The sequence below is a fragment of the Sinocyclocheilus grahami genome, unplaced genomic scaffold (assembly GCF_001515645.1).
Source record: "Sinocyclocheilus grahami isolate Dianchi unplaced genomic scaffold, SAMN03320097.WGS_v1.1 scaffold240.1, whole genome shotgun sequence".
Lineage (NCBI taxonomy): Eukaryota > Metazoa > Chordata > Actinopteri > Cypriniformes > Cyprinidae > Sinocyclocheilus > Sinocyclocheilus grahami.
This window is the reverse complement of record NW_015505419.1, coordinates 957,270-976,232: the sequence shown is the minus strand read 5'-3', so window position 1 is coordinate 976,232 and position 18,963 is coordinate 957,270. Positions and strand designations below refer to the sequence as shown.

At 34.9% G+C, this 18,963-nt stretch overlaps 2 protein-coding genes across 2 annotated transcripts in view; both read right to left on the bottom strand.

Moving 5' to 3' along the window:
* Window positions 1-7,335, bottom strand: part of LOC107597904 (metastasis-associated protein MTA2-like) — a 34,497-nt gene extending 27,162 nt beyond the window's left edge. The window contains exon 1 of the mRNA XM_016289109.1: window positions 7,308-7,335. Coding sequence (XP_016144595.1) covers window positions 7,308-7,335 — 28 coding nt within the window. The remainder of the gene's footprint in view (window positions 1-7,307) is intronic.
* A 2,628-nt stretch (window positions 7,336-9,963) lies between these two features.
* LOC107597903 (echinoderm microtubule-associated protein-like 4) overlaps window positions 9,964-18,963 on the bottom strand; it is a 32,885-nt gene continuing 23,885 nt past the window's right edge. Inside the window, exons 12-22 of the mRNA XM_016289108.1 lie at window positions 15,480-15,575; window positions 14,307-14,441; window positions 13,565-13,703; window positions 12,958-13,109; window positions 12,720-12,845; window positions 12,438-12,569; window positions 11,002-11,069; window positions 10,792-10,880; window positions 10,486-10,583; window positions 10,248-10,335; window positions 9,964-10,145 (exon numbers count right to left, since the gene is read on the bottom strand). Of these exons, the coding sequence (XP_016144594.1) occupies window positions 9,964-10,145; window positions 10,248-10,335; window positions 10,486-10,583; window positions 10,792-10,880; window positions 11,002-11,069; window positions 12,438-12,569; window positions 12,720-12,845; window positions 12,958-13,109; window positions 13,565-13,703; window positions 14,307-14,441; window positions 15,480-15,575 (1,305 nt within the window). The remainder of the gene's footprint in view (window positions 10,146-10,247; window positions 10,336-10,485; window positions 10,584-10,791; window positions 10,881-11,001; window positions 11,070-12,437; window positions 12,570-12,719; window positions 12,846-12,957; window positions 13,110-13,564; window positions 13,704-14,306; window positions 14,442-15,479; window positions 15,576-18,963) is intronic.

Sequence of the window (18,963 nt, the reverse complement as noted above, 5' to 3'; positions counted from 1 at the left end):
TGATTACAGCGATGTGGATGCTGCACAAGCTCTGCTGTTCGGTACTCTAGTAAAGTCCAGTCACCCCCACCCCCCTTGAAGATCAAGTTCATTTTATTTACTTTTATTTTCTCTATAGCGCCAGATCACAACAGAAGTCACTTAAAGTTACCTTTTCTATAGAACAGGTCTATACCTTGTTCTTTTATTAAACAAACTAAATAGCCTTATGTTATTTATCTTATTTGGCATGTCATTTCTGTCTCTACGTTACGTAGTCGCGCTCTCTGCATCGCTCACAGCGGAGTTCCGCCCCGATGCATGCACAATTAAGCCGCAAAACGACTATTTAAATATGAATTCTGTGTGTTAATGAATGGCGCAGACGCGCGGTTTTGTTCACTACTCATACTGAAGCGCACGTGACACTTGCGGTGATATTAACGTCTGCTGTCTCACTAATGAGGACATAAATACACAAACATTTCCAGAACTGCTCTGAGAGTCACTTCATGAGCATTTGACCGTTTCATTTAAGTAAAACTATCCTCATATCACATACACACAGAAATGTAAAGGTATTCAAGGCAACCCACCAAAATAAAAGTTCGGTTTAACTTGAAGACATTGCAGCAGAAATATATTACTGTTGTTCAGTAGAATGTACGTAATAGGCTACTACTACTACTAAAATTATTAAAACCTTATTTGTAAGGAATAATCATACAATATATCTATATTAATTCTTCAATGTTTTAATTGTAATATTAAATCCCCTTTATTTTCCAAAAAAATAAAATGTTTAATTTTCATTATTTAAAAGATAAATTAAATACACTTAAATACAAAAGCCTTACGATTTTCCCCCCTCAGAAATTCTGTTGTGTATTTAAATTTTTTAAGGCATAAAACAGTTTTAACAGGGGAAAAAAATCATAAGGCTATTGTAAAAATAAATGAATCTTGTTTTTATGCTTTCAAATAATTAGACATGCTAAAACATAGAATTTGGTAACAATACAACAAGGTTGGAAAAAATTAAACATTTCATAGGACCCTAAACATGTAATTTGTGTTAAACTTTTAATAAATTGATGTTAAATTAAGTTTAATGATAATTAATTGATTAGATTATAATTAATTAGACATGCTTTTAGATTAATAAAATGTCATTTAACCATTAAAAATGATTCCAGAAAAATTAAAACGGAAAAAAATGGAATAACCCTAGCTCAGGACTGTTTTGATTATCATAACCCTAAGGTATTTTAAGAGAGATTATGTTGTGAATAAAATAGTTTATCCAAAAATAAAACGTCTTACCACTTAACCTTTATTTTGTTTCTTAACCATATGACTTACGAAGAGAGATTTTAGGCAGAATGATGTGTCATTCAGCTACTTTTTAATATAGCTAATTAAATGGTGAATAAGAGAGTTTACTCTCCCATCTCATTTTGTATGCCAAATATATTTATTTGCATAAATTAATTGTATAACTGTAATTACATAATGACTTTCAAAAGTTGAAGTGATGACCTTAATTTATTTGTTAGAATATGTATAACTCAATATTTTAACTAATTGCAAAAGCTGAATCATCAATAAATGTCTACTGATTAACCAACGGAATAACCGATGATTAGTCGATTAATCGTTCTAATAATCGTTAGATTAATCGATTACCAAAATAATCGTTTGCTGCAGTCCTTCTATCTGCTCTGTTCTAGATACCTGTACAGGAACTGGGCTGGCCATTAAAAAGCCCCATAATGCTTGACAACTATTAGTGTAAAGCAGCGCTCGCAAAATTTATTTAAAACTTTTTATGGCCTTAAGTTTGATACAACTCACTTTAGGAGTTTTTAAGGACCCGCGGGAGATCTGCATTTAAGATAGCCCGTCGGGCAGAGTGATGATACATTTTGGTAGCCCGACTGGAAAACACAATAGCCCCGGGACGTCGGGCTAGCGATTTTGCAAACCCTGTAAAAGCATTACAAAATGCAGATTTAAATGCAGTCAGTGCATTTTTTCAAATGAATCATCTGTCTGGCAGTATATGCACATACAGAGCAGGATGCTCATTTAACAGACCAATGTCACCCGATATTATGTGATATTTTTTCAGGATTCTTTGATAAATAAAAATTTAAAAAGAACAGTATTTATTCAATAAAATAAAAAAATAAAAATTAAGTGTTAAATATACACTACTATTCAAACGTTTGGGGTCAGTACATTTTTTTTTTTTTTTAAAGAAACTTTTAGAATACTTTTATTCAGCAAGGATGTGTTAAATGGACAAATAAATATTTATATTTTGAAAAAAATTGTTCTTTTTAACTTTTAATTTTATTTATGGAACACAGTTTCCAAAAAAAAAATATTAAGCAGCACAAGTTAACTGATAATAAAACAGCATAAGAATGATTTCAATGATTTCTAAATGATCATGTGACACTGAGGACTGGAGTAATGATGCTGAAAATTCAGTGCTGCGTCACAGAAATAAATTATATTTTAAAGTATAATAAGGTAGCAAACCAATATTAGAAATTGCAATAATATTTAACAATATTACTGTTTTTTTCTGTAGTTTTGATCAAATAAATACAGCCTTAATGAAATAAGGGACTCCATAAAAAAAATTATATAAAAGAGTTAGTGAAATTATTTGGTAGTCTGAGGGGGGCTCAACCAAAAAAGTTTGAGAACCACTGGTCTAAAGTTAACAGACAGTGCAGTCCCCATGTTTACATGTGTTTATTACAGTGACTTTGAATTACCTAAAGTAGTGTGGTAAAGCAACAGATTTGTTTTTATATTTTATATTATATTTTATACTACTTTAGATTTTGTGATTTGTTACTGACCTTCATATTAATGTTTAAACCAGGCTTATTTGTCAGTGCTTTATGTTGTCATAATTATTACATGCTTACAAGTTTGGAAGTTCAACAAATCAGTCAATATACTGTGATTGTAGTTAAATAAAAATGTCAATCATATCAATTCATGCATCACCTAATTTCATCGTAACATATAGGCCTGGCCTACAGAAAAGAACATTTATGTTTAATCTATCTAATAGCGTGTTGTTCATACTATACAATGATTTATAGCTTGTCTTTGTTGAATAATACAGAACATAAAGAGCTTTAAAAAAATAATTGCATATTAAAATCGCAATCGCAATATTGGTGGTAAAAATAAATAAATAAATAAATAAATTCGCAATTAGATTTTCCAAATTCGTTCAGCCCTACCCGATATATGCATTTGCCCACACACGTGCGAGCAGAAATGTATATTTGCATCACTTGACAAGTATCCCCTTTGCATCTTCATTAGAGGTCTCAATTAACACATCGTGAAAAACAATGTAAGCTTCACTGAACCAAAACCATCTCAATTATAGTGCTGGTATGACACACTTCAATTCTCTCTTGCTGACAAACAATGTGGTTGCACTTGCCTTGATTTTACACAAACTTATTCACTGTTAGAAACATGCATGCCATGAGAATTTACTGACATGGCACATTTAATATTGCATCAAGAGGATACAGCTCTCCCTGCACTTCACATCTGAGTTGTTACAGTAACATTTGCAACAGTAACCTATTGAAAACTGTGCCACGTTTGCATAGTAGGAGAGCGACATTCAAACCGAGAGTTCAGTGAGCACAAGCGACCGGGACAAAATGATATCTCATGTAACATGTATCTCACTAACATGTATGCTAGTGGTCAACCAATATGGACATTTAAAAACCCATTGCCAATAAACACATCTAGACTGTGTATGAGAGAGTTGACAGGTATATAATGCCAATATATGCATACAATTTAATGACTGCAAACGAGAAAAACATTCTGAAATTAAAAATTATTTTACACATTTAAAATGCACTACAAAAGACTGTTGGTTGGTTGATGTTTTAACACCATGCCAGCTCCCTTGGCTGTTGTCATGTTGTGTAACACATTGAAATAGTATAAAAGAGCAATTTAAAAACCTCAGGTTTTTAAAGTCTGCTTTAGATAGAAATTCTAAAATAGATTTAGGATTAATTCCATTTAGAATTTCTTCTAGAGTGTCCTCCGAGTAATATAATTTCATAAAAGAACTTAAGCCAACACAATTTAATAAAATGTGTTTAAGAGACAATGGACTCTGGCAAGAAGAGCATATCAGATTATCTTCACTTCATATTAAGTAATTCTGGAATTCGGCATTGTGCATATATGATCAGATCCCAGTGAATCACTACAAAACAATAAAAACAGAAACCATTTATTATCCATTGACAAGGTTTGAATGTGATGTAGCAGTCTATTATAAGAAAGTGGTGGAGTTTATATGGACTAAATTAATGGAAAAGGGAGGTCTCAGAAGGTCAAGTTATGATATTTTAAATAAAGATTTCAAATGAAATTTAAAAAAGAATCAATTTAGAAAACAGAATTTTCAAGCAGATACAGCAGAAGAGACAGTTATTGGTAGATACCAGTTTTCTCAAAATGGCCAAATATCAACTAATAATACAGCCTGGCCGTTATAACAGTCTAGCACTACTCAGCAGATATTGGGTGATATGTCGGCCTGTCACTAATGCACTCTAGGAAGCTCAATGACAAAAACACACTCTGATCAAATAGGTAAACCAAAAACAGAGCGAGGCGACAGCATTTAGTCAGAAAGCTTCAGATCACAGAGGTAAAATGTAGGGATGCAAGAGCTTGAGGCCAGAATTGGAGGTCAAGTTCAATGACCTAAAACTGCACCTGCATCTCCCAAAACACTAGCAAACAGTAGGGCTGTCTTTTTTTTCCCGAATATTCGTCGAATTTAAAATAAAGATTCACATTCGAATGCAAAAACGTTGCATTCAAATTTTAGGTGTGCATTAAGGAGGCAGCTTTATCAGTGGCGCACGAGATGCAATGACGATAGAAGTGTCAATCAAAACGTTCACACAGAACGCATATTTATCACATTTTCTAGAGGGACATCTATCACCATTGCACTCGCGTCTCGCACAAGAGGCATGTTTAGAAAGCCATGGAAAATTAATGCAAGTTCAACTTTGAAAAAACATCTCCAGACTTTATGGCGGGTTTTCTTCCCCATCCCACTGCAACTCGTGTTTTTAAATGAAAAATGTACTGTGGCTTTCGGTCCTTTGTATTAAACTATACATACATGATGCTGTTTTGTTTATAGTTGTTTAAGCAACTTAATTATAATTGGTTTATAAACATTATTTTAAGCATTATGCATTTTTTTTTTCACGGATTGTCATTTTTTTATGCTTTGAATAAACGTGCATTAGTAATATTTTGACAAGCGTATAATAAGTGAGTTTTTCATCCAGAACTTCCCATCAAACCCTGCCTGTTCAATCTGCAACTGCAATAAAGCAATCAGCTGCATCTGCTAAAGCAACACAGCCTGATTGTCGTGCTGAGCGTTTTGAGCGAGCGGAGCGGAATCTTCAGAAAGACGCTCTGCGCTCTTAAGGAAATATTACCACTCCGCTCCCCGCTCCGCTCACGCTCCGCTCCGCTCACATGCTCTGGCCCTAGCAAACAGTGCAATAAAATGCATGGCAGTATCTATGAAAAACCATCATTACAATACAATCCTACATAGTATGACAGCCAGCATCTTAATTGTATGCAACATTTAAAACGACTGTTTTGAACAGATGCAGACGCCGCCTTCCTCTGAACCTAGTCTTGAGTCATAAACTCGAATACATTTTGACAAGCGTATAATAAGTGAGTTTTTCATCCAGAACTTCCCATCAAACCCTGCCTGTTCAATCTGCAACTGCAATAAAGCAATCAGCTGCATCTGCTAAAGCAACACAGCCTGATTGTCGTGACCTATTTACTGCTGATTCCCGGATGTAAGAAAATAAAAGCACTATAATGTGCATGGTCACCATGTCATGCTGCAGTCAATGACGCTAACGCACATACAATATTATTATAAGGTAAACTGCATTACAATGCACAGTGAGGAGCATCTCGCTGACAAAGGATGCTCATGCATGACACTGTACAGTAGTCTGATGGGTCTCTTCATATATTAAAAACGGCATTTGGATTAGATGCAACTATGTTATCATATTACATCTGCACATGCATGAGCACAGAAATTATTCACGACCCATACATAAACTTACAGTTGAAGCTACTGATTTTTTTTTTATTATTGCTCTTTCTTTCTTTCTTTTTGGATTGACTTTAAAATGGACATAACAAAAAATAAATAAAAAAAAAACAAAAAAAACTCTACATTCAGAACCTTATGATATTTTACTTTAATTGCGAAACCTATACATATATATATATTTTTAAACTACATAAATTTTTGGGGCAGTTTTATATTCACAAGACAAAAATGACAAACAAAACCCTCATGCATTACCTTTTGTAAAACTTATTTCACAACGGACTACGAAACCCTTTCAAACATGAGAAAACAAAAAAATTATGAAAATAATCAATTAAATTTAAATTTATGTAACTTTATAAATATTGCATTTTTATTTGACTTATTTTGTTCTTTATTTACTTGCATATATTTGTTGCCTTTGCATTTTTGTTGTTGTTCCTAGTCCTCATTTCACATATTCTGAACTGTACAACAATGCTTTATATTCGGCTAGTTCTTTTTTGCACAGTATTTAATTGCGATTAAATACTAATTAACTTACAGTTCCACTCATGAACTAGCTTGAGTCGTTTTCTTGTTCTGAACCTTTCATTGAACTCTAAATCTAGGTTCATCAAGTTCAAAATGTTGAAATGATCAAATATCCATACATTCTTTGACCATGTTCCTTTTCAAACAGGTGACAAAAGCGGAAGTCTTTTTAACGGAGCTGTCAAAAGTTTGACAGAATGGCACAGTTCAGGCAACGTGTAAAACCACAAAAACTTGAATGAAACTCGGAAAAAGTGAGTAAAAAGCCTCGTAAGTGAATAAACTACCGGAAGAGTTCCAGCATAACTAGCTGATTTGCTTGCGGCTAATTACTTAAAGCAGCAAAGCTAAGAACACAAGAAAGAGTTTGCGACCCGATGCAAGTTTTCACATCCACGTGAATTTGAAAGTCGAGTTAAATGCATACACAAATAATTAATTAATTAATTTCGAGGTAATCCAAATGAAGGCGTAACGAGACTAGCCTAGCTCGCTTAGCAACGGGATTCCGCTCATTGTAACTAAGGCGGAAACAGCCGCTCGCGCTAATGCTAATGCTAACCCCCGCGAGCCTGCTGCTAGTGTTAGCCTTAACAATAATACTCACCTCCAACTCGGTACATGTTGGCCGCCATTCTCTCACTCCCCTAAACAAACACAAAAATCACGGTTTCTCTCGTTGTGTGGATAACAATGCGTATCCAAAAGTGCTGCTGGTTCTTTATATCCTCGCGTGTACTGGCGTACTTCCCCCCGCTGCGAGACAAAGCCGGGACCCGGCACGGCGCTGCCGCTCTGGCGGGTAAAAGTTTAAAGTTTCCGCTACAATGTTTCTCCGGATGGTAAAAAAATCGCGTCTTTGTTTCGGCGCTGCGATAAAACTCCCATTGAAGCCCCTTCCAGACATTCACACGAGCCCTTGATAGCCAGCCTGTCTCTCTCTTTCTCGCGCTCTCACTCCACTCTTCCTCCCATCCTCCGCTCCCTGCTTCATCCTCCTCTTCTTCACCTCCGCTCTGTTTCACACACACACGCGCGCGCGCGCAACCCCTTCTCCAACGTCATCTTCGGAAGCTCATACGTCATCTTCGGAAGCTCATACGTCATCTTCGGAAGCTCATACGTCATCTTCGGAAGCTCATACGTCATCTTCGGAAGCTCATAACGTCACTTTGAATTCGACAAACTCCCGGGAAACAGAAACCTGACCTCTGGTAAATAATTACTATTGAAAATTCAAAAGACATTATATAAATTTTTCTTTTTCTTTTAAGGGGCATTTATTATAGATTTATTTTGTGGCACCAAGTTAATGTGGATGGGCTTTTCCCACTTTAGAATTTCATTGATTATTATTTATTATTAGAACGAACTTTGCATGTACATACATGGTTATGTATACATAAACACTGCATAAGGATATCAAACTCATTAATCGTTGAATGTCGTTTCTCTCTTTTCATGATTTATTGTAATTCACAGGTGTACATTGTTTGTTATTCTGAAAACAACAAAATACAAAAGAAACAGAAACTTGAGCTTTTAAAAATAAAAATAATTTCAATTACATTTTTTTTATATAAAAGCCAGCACCATGACTACTGTGCTTTTTTTAAATTTTTATTTGTAATCAGTTGTCAGACAAATAAATAAATACATTTGCATTCACCTCAAGACCTATTTAAGTTTCATTTAATTACTTTTAAACTAAAAATGTTTAAATTTCTCATATTTTATGCAGGTATATGATAGCCAATCGTGCAAACGATCAGAAACGTTCACTTGCGAACATAACGTAGAAGCAGGTTAGGATAGTGAAAAGTGCTGCAGTACTCCCCTCTATAGACTTACAGACAGCAACGCAACCGTTATTTAAAAAAGTCTTGCTCCAATGGTCCTCTAGGTGGCGTTTCGTAATACTAAAACTGATTCACCTCAGTAACTGTATGGCATTTAAAGCACACACAGACAAAAACATTATTACTTTAAAATGTATTTATTTGATTAAAAATAACACAATTTCACATTGTTTAACAAGCTGTAAAAGCTGACTTTTGGAAGTTTTTGGACAGAGGACATATTCCTGATAGCAAATAAAGCATTGATTATCCTGCTGCCCATAACACAATGCTTCACAGAGACATGATTTATGGTTAATAATGTAATGTCAGACAATTATGCATATAGTAGTTAATGACCGGAAAAACAGTAGATGATTAAAATGAGCATATGAAAAGCAATATGAAGTAAACAAGCACATGTAAACTTGAAATACACCGAGTAAAACATGATAGATATAAAAACTAGAGATTAATTTCAGTGAATACATCCTTGTCTCGCAATGTGTTGAAGTGTTGAATTTCACAATTGTCAAAATTCACAAGTTTTTTTTCACAATTCACAAAAGTAAAGGAAAAAAATGTCATTATTTAAAAAAAAAAATTGCATTAATACCATAAAAATTTTTTTAGACTTATTATTGTTCCTTTTGATTTTGGAATGCAAGAATACATTACAAAAAAATATATATAAAAATTTCAGACACAATTTGTGACGCTGGAGCACAAAAGCAGTCTTAAGTCGCTGGGGTATTTTTGTAGCAATAGCCAAAAATACATTGTATGGGTCAAAATTACTGATTTTTCTTTTATGCCAAAAATCATTAGAACATTAAGTAAAGATCATGTTCCATGAAGATATTTTGTACATTTCCTACTGTAAATATATCAAAACTTCATTTTTGATTAGTAATATGCATTGCTAAGAACTTCATTTGGACAACTTTAAAGGCGATTTTATCAATATTTAGATTTTTTTGCACCCTCAGATTCCAGATTTTCAAATAGTTGTATCTCGGCCAAATATTGTCCTATCCTAACAAACCATACATCAATCGGAAGCTTATTTATTCAGCTTTCAGGTGTTGTATAAATTGAAAAAAGGGTATAAAAACCCTTATGGTTTTGTGGTCCAGGGTCACATATATATTTTTTGGCCATGTCAGTTCGAGAGAGAGAGAGAGCGAGAGCGCGAGCGAGAGAGAGAGAGGGGGTCACATCACAGTGGAGTCAGCTGTCTTAACCGTGGCTTGTGTACTGCAAACACATACCAGCTTCATCACTGTGTCTGTCACGCGACTCTGTTCCCCTTTCAGGCTCTGTCTTTACATTTATTTTGAAAGATGAAGCTCGCGATTATGGTAAGGGGCGTTACATTTCCGACGAGTGCTTGCGGTGTAAAGTGAGTCCACTCTTACTTCTGGTTTACAGATATGGCTCATTGTGCTGCTTCCTTAGCAAGAACCACTTATACCTAAAATCATAAAAAAAAAAAGATTTTCTCTCACCCATGACATGGAATCCAAGCACACAGGTATAGGATGCCCACTCTCGATCTTTACTCTCAAACCGGTTCCTCAACAGCTTGCAGCCACTTGCGACATCCCCTTTTTCCACAAACATAAATGTTCAAATGCATTATCATTTATATTACTCATTGTCTTCTTGGAATATGTTTCTGTGTTATGAACCCAAGCGTGCAGCCTTACAGTATAGAATTTCATAATCTCCAGAGTTGGACATGATGTATTTTCCATCTTTGGACCAGTCGAGGTGAGTAATGAAACTGGAGTGCCCCTGTAGTGTTACATACAGGGAATGCATTTTATCTGCACAACTTATTGTGCTTTTTAACAGAAACAGACTGCTATAAAACATTACACACAACAAACCACCATAAAACAGTTTGACATCTTTTAGAGTACTTGACCCAAATGCTTTGCTTACTGTGCATTTTCCGAATCGTGTATAACGCCGGCCTCCTTCTGTGACGTTGTAAATGTAGATGAAGTTGTCATGGGAACCAACTGCCAAAAAGCTGCCATCTGTGTTTTGGTAAGCAGTAAAATAAAAGTTATCGACTATAAACAGGCTTGCAAAACATTCTGCATGCAGTAAAAGCTGCCACATTGTGCCACAAACAAGCTATCAGTTATACATCTACTAATAAATGTAATAATGTTGATTTTCAGAAAAGGTTTAGTTCTGTTTTATACTGTGCTATTTATTATTGTGATTTTGTTGACCTCTGACCTGGTGAGTATCTCATTACGGACAGCTGCTCATTGCCATCAGTCAGGTCTGTCACCACTTCTTTGGTTTGCAGATCCAGTACAACCCATCTAAACAGGTAAGCGGTTAAAAACCATCATAAAGCCATTAAAAAAGGGAACATTTCACTGTAAAAAGCTTACTATAAAACTGAAGTGGTAATTGTTATCAGCTGTGTTGTAAATGTTTTACCTTCCAGTACTCAGTCCAACAGAGACAACACCTCCATTTGGGCTGAAATCAGCACACAGGCCAGATTCCTAAAAGAGATAAAGATTCATGTTAAATTTACAGAGAAACTTTACAGAGTGTTTACGATAATACTGGTATTCATTTTTAAAGGCGCACCAACATAAAAGTTTAAATTAAGTTTAAAAGTATTTCCAAGTATGTTTACAATTATGCACACTCAAATGATTTTCAGTGACATCAGTGGTGTAAACAAAAACTGTATACTACAAACACTGACATTCAAAGGTTTGGGGTCAGTATACATTTCTCTCTTTTTTGAAAGAAATGAATACATTTATTTAGCAAAAATGCAAGAATTGATCAAAAGTGGTAAGGACATTTATAATGTTACAAAAGATTTCTATTTCAAATAAATGCTGTTTTTTTTTTAAACTTTCTATTCATCAAAGAATCCTGAAAAAATGCATCATGGTTTTCAGCATTACTAGTGATAAGAAATGTTTCTTGAGCAGCAAATCAGCATATTAGAATGATTTCTGAAGGATCATGTGACACTGAAGACTGGAGTAATGATGCTGAAAATTCAGCTTTGCCACCACAGGAATAAATTACATTTAAAAATACAGAAAAATATACAGTTATTAATATTAGTTTTTAGGATTATTTATATGATTTTAGTTATGAATATATACAAATATGCAGTTTCACAATATTACTGTTTTTATTGGATCAAACAAATGCAACCTTGCTGAGCATAAGAGACTTCTTTCAAATACATTTTAAATGAATAAATAAATAACCCCCAAATTCTGTCGTGTTAGTGCATTGAGACCAAATGAATATATCTCAGTAACGCCCATATGTGACCCTGGACCACAAAACCAGTCATAAGGGACAATTTTTTGAATAAATAAGCTTTCGATTGATGTATGGTTTTGTAAGGATGGGACAAAATGTGGCTGAGATACAACTATTTGAAAATCTGGAATCTGAGGGGGCAAAAAGATCTAAATATTGAGAAAATCGCCTTTAAAGTTGTCCAAATGAAGTTCTTAGCAATGCATATTGCTAATCAAAAATTAAGTTTTGATATATTTACAGTAGGAAATTTACAAAATATCTTCATGGAACATGATCTTTTCTTAATATCCTAATGATTTTTGGCATTAAAAAAATATCGATAATTTTGACCCATACAATGTATTTTTGGCTATTGCTACAAATATACCCCAGCGACTTAAGACTGCTTTTGTGCTCCAGGGTCACATATTATCAAATACTTTCAGCTGTGTACTTCCACTCTATTCCAAGCATATTGTTTGATGCAGAATCCATACCAAAAGGTCAGTATAAAATGTAGTATACTGCCAGTGGCACAAAAAAAGAAAAATCCCTAGTGCCCATTAAAACAGTTCATTTTCTGTGACCTCTCTGACCTCGAGTGTTGTGCACCAGTCCAGTTTGTGGTCCTCTGCATTCCACACACACACTTGACGATCATTTCCACAGGTAAGAAATATGTTCTGAGTGGGGTGTGTGGCCAGACCCCACATTTCATCCACATGACCCTGACAATTCAATACACCTTTTTAGAGTGCAGTATAAGATCAAAACTTTTATTTTGCTTAAGCTGCTTTTTAAATTAAATTTATTAAAAAATGTTTTATAAATAAAATGTATTAAAAAACGATATTTGCATATAAATCCAATATATCTACCTGTACAATGGCCACAAACCCATCCGAAAAGGATCCTCTTAGGATTGCATTTCGCGTTGTGCCAACGAGCAGTTCCTCTCCATCTACATCTGCAATGGTGCGGACTGCACCAAATTTCTCAGGAATCTGGAAGAGCAAAGGCCATTCAAGACATTTTTGATTTAGAAACTCTATATAGTTTAATATACTCCCATTGCTGCAAACACGGTTTTAAAGAGAATGCAGATTCACGTCTCACCTCACACTCTCGTTCAGGTGCCAGGTCTGCGCTCCAGCGGATGACCTTGCGGTCCTTGCCGCCACCGCTGAGTATAGCTCCACCCTGCAGGATGCACAAAGTGAAAACACTGCCCTCGTGAGCGCGCGTCTGCTTCATGATCTGAAATGTCTCTGCAAGCAGGGAGAGAAGAAAAAAGGTGGCAAAGTGAATTTGAAAAGATGGACAGTATCTATAGTTGTTCAAGTAAGTAATAGAGGCTATATTAAAAAAAGTAGTTAAAAGTAAAGGAAAAATTATTGTATATTGATACAGTTAATAATTCTGGCTGATACTGATAAGCAGATGATTTTTTTAATGTAATGGCCAATATGTTAAATGGACAACATAAAATTCTGTACTGTGTGTGTGTGTGTGTGTATATACTGTGTGCATATATATATATATGAAATGTTATTTAGTAGCGTCATATTATTTCTTCTGTATTTTATCATACAACAATGTGAAACAAATTATTTAAGATGATCTTAGATGAAAACCCGATACAGTACTGATAAATATTGTGTATCCCTAGTAATACTTAAAATGTAAGTCTATCAGGCAAAAATTAAGAAATCATTTTGCTTACCCTTTGCTCCTTTTCCTAATGTTTTGGTATCAGCAGCTGATTTTCCCCATGTGAGAATGTTCCCCTCAGAGTCTCCCGTCAACACATCACCCGTAAGACTGAACACGAAGCACAGGACGAACTTGGGCTTTTTGTATTTCTGTTAAAAAAATCTAAATCACCAACACTAACAAATACCAAACAATGAGTAAATTCATAGTTAAATACATTATGATGTGGTTCTATGCTTTAAAGCTAATCATAAGCAAGTCACAAGGCATATTACAGTAAAAAATTTACTTAAAATTATAATATTATACTGACGGTATCACACAGAAATACCACCCAAGGTACATTACCGTTCAAAAGTTTGGGGTTTGTTAAGATTTTTTTTCTGTTTTTTTGAAAGAAGTCAAAAATACATCAAAACATATAATTAAAATGTAAATATTATTACAATTTAAAATAACTTTTTATATATTAATGTATTTAAAATGCAATTGATTACTGTGATGCAAAGCTGAATTTTCAGCATCATTACTCCAGTCTTCAGTGTCACATGATCCTTTAGAAATCATTCTAATGATGATTTGGTGCTCAAGAAACAGATAACTTCACTAAAATATGGTAATACCATAGTCCATCTTGGTAAGTGAGTTGATGTTAATTCATATAATTTCTTTCCATTTTCATACATGGAAAAACAAATGATACCAAATTTACAGTGGAGGACAGTCAACTTAGTGGCCAAATATGGACTCACTCCAAAGATGCCTTGTTTCTTGGTCAGTGTGCCAGCGCTCATGGTCCAGAAGTAGACGTGGGACTTGCCACAGGAGATGATGTTGTTGGTGTCTGTTGGGCTGAAGTCCACAGCCAAAACTGCCTCATTAGTGCTCTAAAACACACACACACACATAGACGCATAGCGTGAAGACATATGGTTTTCCACAGTATATATGACTATGTGCCAATGGCTCGGTGTTATTATAGGAGAAAAGCTGCAATTCAACTTCAAACATCCAGTCAATCTTCAGCTGCAATAGCAGCTCATGTCAGTTTAATGACAGAAAATTACTGTAATTTTCCTGTGTTATTAAAAGGTGTAATCCAGAAACTGTAAATACATCTTCAAAGCTCTGCAGAAGATTTTGTCATTGTTTATGATTTCAAAACTGTTCAGGCTCCTTAACTTTGTTCCGAGTAATCATCTTCAAGCACTATTGTTTCCAGAATTTTGCCTCAAACATACATCTGAAGGGCGTGTGAAATTTCTGAATGATATTTATCTCACCGCAAACTGACTTAAAAAAAATAAACCAATTCACATTGAGATGAAAATCTAGATGAACTCAGTCAGCAAACAGAACGCCCTTGACAAAGCGTCATGCTAAGTCCAACTACTTCCTAAATCCATTACTAGCAGTACAGCCCAAAAATAAAACACGAGAAAGAAAAGTTACTTCATACAAATGGCCAGTTCTTAAAACGCTCGCAATCACTCACACAAATCTACTGTAAAATATTTAGCCGCTCCCATAGCAACCCCGTTCAAACCACTCGTGCAAAAGGAGGAGGAAACACAAAGGATCCCACAGAGCTAAAAAAAAAAAACATCCACAATAAAGCTGACGGCTTTATAGAACGCAGGCAGCTGGCTGTAGATCCAGTCAAGGGCTGCTGAAATAATCACTAAGATAATTTATCATAGAAAGTAAAATTTAGGACTCGATGGAGGGTCGAACCTGGAATTTTTTTTAGGAAATACTGCACATGTGCTTGAAAAAATATTGCTAGGCTTCTAATCATGAGAATGTAAACTATATCCATGTAGCTTCACGTAGATATTGTCTGGTAGATAGTATATACCGAACATGCATTTCTGTGTGTGTATGTGTGTGTGTGTGTGTGTGTGTGAGTGACTATGTGAACACACCTTAACTTCAACATGCTTTATGTTTTTATTCCAGTCCCACACAGAAAGCATGTGTTCATTGGAATCGTCGATCACACACAGGAATGTACCAGCATCCTGTAAAAAAATAATAAATAAATAAATAATAATAATAATACACTACCACTCAAAAGTAGGGAATAATTATGTTTTTTTCATATTCTTGAAAGATGTTTCGTATGCCTAGTTCACACTACAGGATTTTAAGCCCGATTTTAAGCCCGATTTGCAAGTTAACGAGCTCGCCGACAGGTCAGGCTGTGATCGGGGGAAAATCAGCGGGTGATCGGCACTCGGCAATCTTTGTGTGAGAACTACACAACGACGCATCAAAGAGGCTCGCTGACGCGTCGCCGAGGCGAACAAATATCTAGCATGCCAAATATCTGGACCGGTCACCCGACTCGACATCACGTGGTGTCAGGTGTCGTGACGAGCTACAGCCAATGAGAGCTGAGCAAGGCATGGGTTGAGGTCACCGGAAGAAAAACAACAGCAGCAACATGGCTTAAAGAAAAGTTTGAACACAATAAATGGAGCTAAATTTTTCATCGAGCAAACAGCTTGCAGCGCTAATTTCTTCCCGTCATCCATTTTCAAATAAACAACTCCTGTTTCACGTGTTGTTTCACGTCATTCCTGTTCCAATTCTCACGTGTGTTTTCGTGACAAAACGTGGTTTGTAGAGTCGTTATGTGACAGAGTTGTTGTCAGCTTTTGTAGTGTGTAACCCCCGGTTGCGGATCATTTACATAGAGTCACGTAGTGTGAACACCACAACGACTTAAAGACAGACAATCAAGTCATATAGTCTGAATAGCACAGCTATCTGCCGACGTTTAAAGTCGTGTAGTGTGAAATTAGCCTTACGCTCATCAAGGCTGCATTTATTTTTATTAAAAGTGCATTAAGAACAGTAATAATGTGAAATATTACAATTTCAAATAAATGTTTGCTATTTTTATATATTTAAAAATGCCATTTATTTCTGTGATGGCAAACCTGAATTTTCAGCACCTATTACCATTATAATATGCAGATGTTGTGCTTCTTATTATTATCAGTGTTGAAAAAGTTTAAAAAAATTGTTTATTCAACAGTTGTTTTAAAACTGTGATAATATTTCACAAAATTACTGTTTTATTTAATTATCTACTGTTTTTATGTTATTACTGTATTTTCGATCTCATTTGTGAGCATACACACACACACACACACTATAAATATATAGTGTACCCACGATACGATAATATCACGATACAATATTATTGCGATTTTAAATATATTGCGATATTCTGCCGCTTAGATACTGGATCACTGCATTATATTCCTCAGCAACGAGGAGGTCAAATCTCTGTTTAAGTAACTAAACTCACAGCTTCATTGTTTGTAGAGAGAGACACACATATGCAGGTAATTCACACACACAACTGTCGTCTTTCTCTCTCTCGAACAAACGATCCATAATTATTTCAAATAAATGTTATAATTCTGTAATTCTATAATTCCGTAACTGACGAAAATAACCGCAATTTTTACCCATTCGGTCAAATATTGCGCTGCAAAAGCAATATCACCCGACTCGACATCACGTGGTGTCAGGTGTCGTGACGAGCTACAGCCAATGAGAGCTGAGCAAGGCATGGGTTGAGGTCACCGGAAGAAAAACAACAGCAGCAACATGGCTTAAAGAAAAGTTTGAACACAATAAATGGAGCTAAATTTTTCATCGAGCAAACAGCTTGCAGCGCTAATTTCTTCCCGTCATCCATTTTCAAATAAACAACTCCTGTTTCACGTGTTGTTTCACGTCATTCCTGTTCCAATTCTCACGTGTGTTTTCGTGACAAAACGTGGTTTGTAGAGTCGTTATGTGACAGAGTTGTTGTCAGCTTTTGTAGTGTGTAACCCCCGGTTGCGGATCATTTACATAGAGTCACGTAGTGTGAACACCACAACGACTTAAAGACAGACAATCAAGTCATATAGTCTGAATAGCACAGCTATCTGCCGACGTTTAAAGTCGTGTAGTGTGAAATTAGCCTTACGCTCATCAAGGCTGCATTTATTTTTATTAAAAGTGCATTAAGAACAGTAATAATGTGAAATATTACAATTTCAAATAAATGTTTGCTATTTTTATATATTTAAAAATGCCATTTATTTCTGTGATGGCAAACCTGAATTTTCAGCACCTATTACCATTATAATATGCAGATGTTGTGCTTCTTATTATTATCAGTGTTGAAAAAGTTTAAAAAAATTGTTTATTCAACAGTTGTTTTAAAACTGTGATAATATTTCACAAAATTACTGTTTTATTTAATTATCTACTGTTTTTATGTTATTACTGTATTTTCGATCTCATTTGTGAGCATACACACACACACACACACTATAAATATATAGTGTACCCACGATACGATAATATCACGATACAATATTATTGCGATTTTAAATATATTGCGATATTCTGCCGCTTAGATACTGGATCACTGCATTATATTCCTCAGCAACGAGGAGGTCAAATCTCTGTTTAAGTAACTAAACTCACAGCTTCATTGTTTGTAGAGAGAGACACACATATGCAGGTAATTCACACACACAACTGTCGTCTTTCTCTCTCTCGAACAAACGATCCATAATTATTTCAAATAAATGTTATAATTCTGTAATTCTATAATTCCGTAACTGACGAAAATAACCGCTTAAGAACAGTAATAATGTGAAATATTACAATTTCAAATAAATGTTTGCTATTTTTATATATTTAAAAATGCTATTTATTTCTGTGATGGCAAACCTGAATTTTCCGCACCTATTACCATTATAATATGCAGATGTTGTGCTTCTTATTATTATCAGTGTTGAAAAAGTTAAAAAAAATAGTTTATTCAACAGTTGTTTTAAAATTGTGATAATATTTCACAATATTACTGTTTTATTTAATTATCTACTGTTTTTATGTTATTACTGTATTTTCGATCTCATTTGTGAGCATACACACACACACACTATATATATATATATATTAGGGGTGGGAATCACCAGAGGACCCACGATACGATAATATCACGATAGTTTTTTAACTTAAAACTAGTATTGCTCTTAGTATTGCTCAATACTAGTAACTGACGAAAATAACCGTAATTTTTACCCATTCGGTCAAATATTGCGCTGCAAAGAGCAATACTAGTTTTAACTTGCCTATAACTTGGCAAAAGCTTTAAGTTGTCAATACTGGCAAATGACAATGGAATAAGCGGGATAATCAACGGCTTGCCGTGCATTAAAGGATTTAAGAAAAAAACTCACCACCAACTAGTGGACTGTAAAGAAATTGATTTTATTATTCTATCAAATAGTATAATAAAAGATCGATACTTGGCGTCTGTGTATCGATACAGTATTGCCATGGAAAATATCGCAATACTATATTGTATCGATTTTTTCCCCCACCCCTAAT